This window comes from Hippocampus comes, unplaced genomic scaffold (genome assembly GCF_001891065.2).
Source record: "Hippocampus comes isolate QL1 unplaced genomic scaffold, H_comes_QL1_v1.1 scaffold36, whole genome shotgun sequence".
Taxonomy (NCBI): domain Eukaryota; kingdom Metazoa; phylum Chordata; class Actinopteri; order Syngnathiformes; family Syngnathidae; genus Hippocampus; species Hippocampus comes.
In genome coordinates, this window is record NW_017805695.1 from 5,396,091 (window position 1) to 5,401,769 (window position 5,679).

Genomic DNA, 5,679 nt, shown 5'->3' on the forward strand with positions numbered 1-5,679 from the left:
TTGCTTTGATTGACATGTCCAGTGGTCATTTAACATTTTTTTTTGGGGGGGGGGTTTGCATGTAGTTTGCAGTGTAGAATTGTACAGCATCGTATGGAGTCCATTCTTTTGCCTGTCTTATGCATACAATCGAGTACAGTGAGTCAAGAAAATATCTATACTGCTTCACTATGTACAGGTTTATTCCAAAATGGAAAAATAATTCTCAATCAAAATTCTGCAGCCAATACCCCATAAGGACTTTAGTTTTATAAATATATAAAGAAGTACTCCGTGATCATAATGTTGCAGCTCAAGTACTCACACAATTTGCATGCAGGATTTCATCCATCCTTAGTCCTTACCAATGTTTGTCCATGTTACTCCCACATTCCAAAGACACCCATGTTAGTTTAAACAAAGACGCTAATGTCCACATGTGTGAATGTTGTGCGTTTTTGTCTACACGTGTCTTTTGGTTGACCATCGACCAGTCCTACATGCAGCCTGCCTTTTTCACTAAATCAAATGAGATAGCCTCCAACTCACACATAACCTAAAGAAATACACACACAACAGAGGATGGATGGATGGATGGCTGTAAGGTTTATGTCACAAGTTTTTCACACACAAAAAAATTCATTTTCACATTCCCATATTTATACGTGAATGACATAATTAAAAAATATGTCAATTGTAGCTTCTTGATTACACTTAAAACAGTGTAAAAGACACAAAGCAAAGTGAATTATGACACTAAAATGGCTGTGAGACACACAGCTTGGTGAACGCCAATGTATGAACACAAAGCTTTATTTAGACTTTGCATCTCTACCTGCACTTTATTGTAATATTTGCATATATTTTGTTCTTGTATGAAGATTCCGATTTGACACACTTACACATTTATGACAAGAAGATCTTCTGGCACTCGACTGACTCAAAAGTTCTACATGCAAGTCTACAACACACAGATTTAAGTTGTATTTTCAAAAACAATAACCAAACGGTTAGTATAAAAAATATATATGTATACTCAAGACAAGTAAACATGCATCATTAACAATGTTAGCTTGAATTCATACCGAATCACTGCCAAGTACTGCAAACCCTCTTTGGTGTCATGGAAAACAATTCTGTTTATACCAACACATAAAGGCAACAACATGGACGGAGAATCACAGTTTAAATCCCATTTCTCGCCACTCTTCTGTGTTCAGGCTGCCGACTTCACAGTCACAAGGGGCGAAACCAAAGGTTTGGTATACAGCAGCAGGAGTCTTTTGTTAGCCCATTCTTTTGCAAGACATTTTCAAGATGAATGTTAGGATGCAAAACCACCATGAAGGCACTCTGACAAAGACAGAAAACATGGATAGAAAAACAGGTCTGCTCACACCGCAGTGATCGGTGTCACTGATGTTCGGGGAAAAGTTTCTCTCGTATTGTATCAGCAGGTGGGAGGCGCAGGAACACACGCCCTGTTCATGCACCGTTAGACACGGCATCCACATAACATTAGAGAGATTGATGAGCCTGAGCCATTCACCAACCACTGAAGCTAGAAACACGTGTGTTTGTTCACACGCGACATGGCATGTCATCGTCCTCTCTTCAGTCTGATGCGATGCACAGGAGAAGCCATTTACATCCTGACCCCGGCTTTCCGCTATTCCCTTTCATACAACATCCGGCCCGAGTCTGACGCGCCTCTGATGCTACCTCAGGAGTCGACCAATTCTGGACCGTTCTGTGTGGGTACCTTTCATACGGAACAGCGATGCCATTGGGCCGGATAAGTGCAAATGCCCGCCTTCCAATCAGGAGTCGTCATTGGCCCTCTTGCGAGACTGATCACCCCTGAAAAACAAAAAGTAACACAGCAAAGTACTCGTCTTTATTAATTTCATGTGTCCAATTTTTCCTCAAAATGGTATATGTCACATTGGCATTGAGCACTTAAATTTCGAGACAAACTAACCGTGGAAAGCCGTTCATCGAAAGCTCCATCTGGAGCTTCTGGTCATGAGCAGCGTAGTCCAACAGCAGAGACTCCAGAGCGGGAGGGTTGATTTGAGGAATAAAGTCAGAGAAGAGAGCAGGTGCCAACTGGGCCCACTCTGTGTGTTTGAAAAAAAAAAAAAAAAAAAAAAAATTCACACTACTGTATTTAAAAATTAATTATGATACAAAGCAGGCTTTCGCAAACCTTTTCATCTCTATACCCAAAGTTACTAAAACATACACTCTTTCGGTTCACAACTAAGTTATCTTCCTACGGCAGTGGCGTAACCTCACTTTGTACCAAAATTTGAATCACAGGAGTAAAGTCAGAATTGCAGTGCAGTGCAGTGCGCGTGCGTGCGCACACACACACGCACGCACGCACGCACGCACGCACGCACACACGCACACACACACACACGTATACTTGTGTTTGCCATTTATTCAATTGAATATAGGTTGAAAAGGATTTGCAAATCACCGTGTTTTTTTTATTTACATTTTACATCATGTCCCAACCTCATTGGAATTGGGGGTTTGGACCAAGAGCGTTACACGGTTTGACATGTACATTTAAAAATGTAGAGGTCAAATGAAGTTCACCCTTACACCCAAAAGCCATGAATAATTAGTGAATCAGATTAAAGAATGACGTCTCAGATCCACTGGTGAAATGACACTTTTTGACCTCTTTCTCTTCTCATCACAAAGTGCTTCAAACAACAAAGTGTGTGAGGGAAAAGTGGTTAGGATTGCACGACTGTCCGTGTTTTACGTTATGTGTTGTGCTTATTATTTTACTTTGTGTTAACTGTTTTGTTAAGTGCTTTGTTACAACTGCAGTTGTTGTGAAAGGTCTATATAAATCAGGATGTATTGTATATAGCACAGTGGACAGTAATTTATTACGAGACATCCACTGGCAAGAAATTGTGTGCCTGCTTGGTAGTGTAAAAAAAAACAAAAAACACAGCTTTCAGCATTTTGTACAATCCAAACTGACTCACTATTTGTAATAATAACATAACAAATAACCTTTATTTGGGAATTTCTCTATTGTGAGACAAATAAAGTTTTTTCTTATGTTATCTTATTAATCCATTTTGGACCTCAACTCTAACTACTATTTGTAATAATAACATAACAAATAACCTATATTTGGGAATTTCTCCATTGTGAGACAAATAAAGTTTTATCTTACGTTATCTTATTAATCCATTTTGGACCTCAACTCTAAGTTCTGGAAACCCCAGCCGGTATTTAACGACTGCTTTGCAGTGACACACCTGGTCGGAGGCTGTGGAGGCCTTTGACCACATTGGCCATGGTTGACGGCTGGACTTCAAAGGGCACCGCGTGAGCTTTAATGAGAAGAGCTGGAAGAAAAATGCTTGAAAAGTCAATAAGAATATGTCCTTTTTTTCCCCAAATAATGATCAAATGAGACCAGCAGCACCAGTGTTAGAAAAACTTCGCTTTGAGTGACATCTTTTCAAAATTGTCACATTCAGTACACACAGCACTTCAGCTTTTACAGAAGTCAATAAGAATATGTCATTTTTTCCCTAAATAATGATCAAATGAGACCAGCAACACCAGTGTTAGAAAAACTTAGCTTTGAGTCACATCTTTTCAAAATCGTCACATTCAGTACACACAGCACTTCAGCTTTTACACATTTTATGTTACAGCCTTATTCCACAATGGCTTGAATTCATTTTTTTAATATGAAAGCCACACGCTTGCCACATCTATGGTATTTTGGGGCAGTTATGCCCATTGCTCTTTGCTGCACCCTTCAAGCTCAATCAGGCTGAAAATCATTTTGTGCACAAAAATTATTTGATTTAATTTGGGAATAAAGCCGTTTCATTCCCAACACATTGCAGGGACGTTTTGCCAGTCACACAAACAAGAACAAGGTACTCACGCATGAGTGTGTTGACATATTTCTCTGCGACATGATCAGCAAACAGGTTCATCAGATCTTGTTTCAGGTCGCGGTTCAGCTTTGATTCGATGTAGAACTTGTTCTGAAAACAATCTTCATGAGAAAGCTGCATAAAATGTACTTCCTTTTTGTGTGTATGTCAAACATAAAACAGTGTAAAATTCAAGGAGTGTTATTGTTCAACTTCAAGGACTGAAATATACACTGCATTCAAGCACAGTGATTTAAAAGTGACTTACCAAATACATAAATACTGGAACAATACACTGAAGAGATGCAATGTATTGTGTCAGGGCTGTGTTAAAGCTTTCAATCAGGTTTTCAAGTGGGACGGCCTAAAAACAATAAAAACGGCGACATGTCATAATCCCGCATTTAGACCTGCTAAAAATCGAAAACTGTAAAATGCAGATTCGTCATTATACTGGTCAACAACAAATTTTAATCAGAGATGGCTTCATGTATCCCTGAATGTATTTTTGATGGTGACCAAAAGAATGTCTTATTTCCAGTACACCAGATTTTTGAGATATTTTCATGTTTTGTTCTTAAATTGGACCATAAAAACTTGCGCAATACAGAATTTACCATGCGTTATAATTTACAGCTGGGACATTCCAAAAAAAATTCTACCTGTTGCTGAGTGTAATCTTTAGTTAAAACTATATTACATATATTATGGTTATTAGATTCTTATGAAAACCTGACGTGCTAGAGAAAAAAAACGAGGGCAGATTTGGAATCAGCACAAAAATACACCTGGAGAAGTTTACTTGAACCTCTGCTTAAAAAAAAAAAAAGAAATGTGAACATGTTTTGACCGTGTTAACTCTTGTGCATGTTTTGCTTTTTCTTTACTGTGGTCATTTCGTTCTACAATTGTGTGACAAGAATTCTGCAAAATGAGCGTGTGGGTGATTGCCTTGCAATGAAGCAAGTGGCTACTCAGTGCCCAAGTCTTAAACTCATATTTTCCTTTTCAATTCCAAGTGTTTGCCACCATTAATTGAGCCGAGGCAAATATTTTACTTTTGTGAACTCTAAAGGTGCCTCACCAATCAAACAATGGGGCGAAAGTGCAGAAGGGCTCCCACAAGGACATATTTGTTCTATTTATTTGCTTGTTTAATTTTGTACTTGATGGATGGGCACACACGTCAGAGACTACTGCATTTGTATACAAAAGTTTAGCTTATCTTACGTTCAGATCAGTGGATACCCGCTGTAGATGATTTGCTATTTTGGATTTCAGGTCATTGTAGAGCAGCTCGGAGTGTTGCTGGCAAACACACTTGTAGACATAACTGTAAAAATGAAGAAAAGATACAAGAGCCCGCTATTTCTGCCAATAAGATCATTTATGTTATTCTTTTAATACACAGATTATTTATCATTCATACACCAACTATACAGTTACTGTTGCAGTGTTCAACTACCCTGACTGGGGTTTACACATCAATTGGTCTCGCACTAATTGGCATACTGACTTTCACCACATTTACCTTTACTCCATTCTTAGAAAATCACCATGTCCCATTACGCGTAAATTATTTCTACAAAAGGCCAACAGCCCCCCCCCCCCCCCCCCCCCCCCCCAAACAAACAAACAAAAAACCCCATCCAGTCCCATCTCCCAAATATCCGACTCGATGGCTTCACGCGGCCATGTCAAGACGTTAACTCGGCGCATTTAAAAGAAATGGCTCTGATTGGCCGTGAGAACTGGACCGCGACCCCCCCCCCTC

At 39.2% G+C, this 5,679-nt stretch overlaps 1 protein-coding gene and 1 long non-coding RNA gene across 2 annotated transcripts in view; both read right to left on the reverse strand.

Annotated features, from left to right (window-relative positions):
• Window positions 1–776: 776 nt before the first annotated feature.
• cacul1 (CDK2 associated cullin domain 1) overlaps window positions 777–5,679 on the reverse strand; it is a 5,753-nt gene continuing 850 nt past the window's right edge. Inside the window, exons 3-8 of the mRNA XM_019882234.1 lie at window positions 5,136–5,238; window positions 4,174–4,269; window positions 3,914–4,016; window positions 3,270–3,359; window positions 1,961–2,099; window positions 777–1,839 (exon numbers count right to left, since the gene is read on the reverse strand). Coding sequence (XP_019737793.1) covers window positions 1,800–1,839; window positions 1,961–2,099; window positions 3,270–3,359; window positions 3,914–4,016; window positions 4,174–4,269; window positions 5,136–5,238 — 571 coding nt within the window. The 3' untranslated portion in view covers window positions 777–1,799. The remainder of the gene's footprint in view (window positions 1,840–1,960; window positions 2,100–3,269; window positions 3,360–3,913; window positions 4,017–4,173; window positions 4,270–5,135; window positions 5,239–5,679) is intronic.
• On the reverse strand, window positions 2,791–3,258 carry LOC109523226 (uncharacterized). The gene is made up of 2 exons (XR_002169720.1): window positions 3,210–3,258; window positions 2,791–3,092 (listed from the first exon to the last, which is right to left on the reverse strand). It is a non-coding gene; the product is annotated as an uncharacterized LOC109523226 (long non-coding RNA).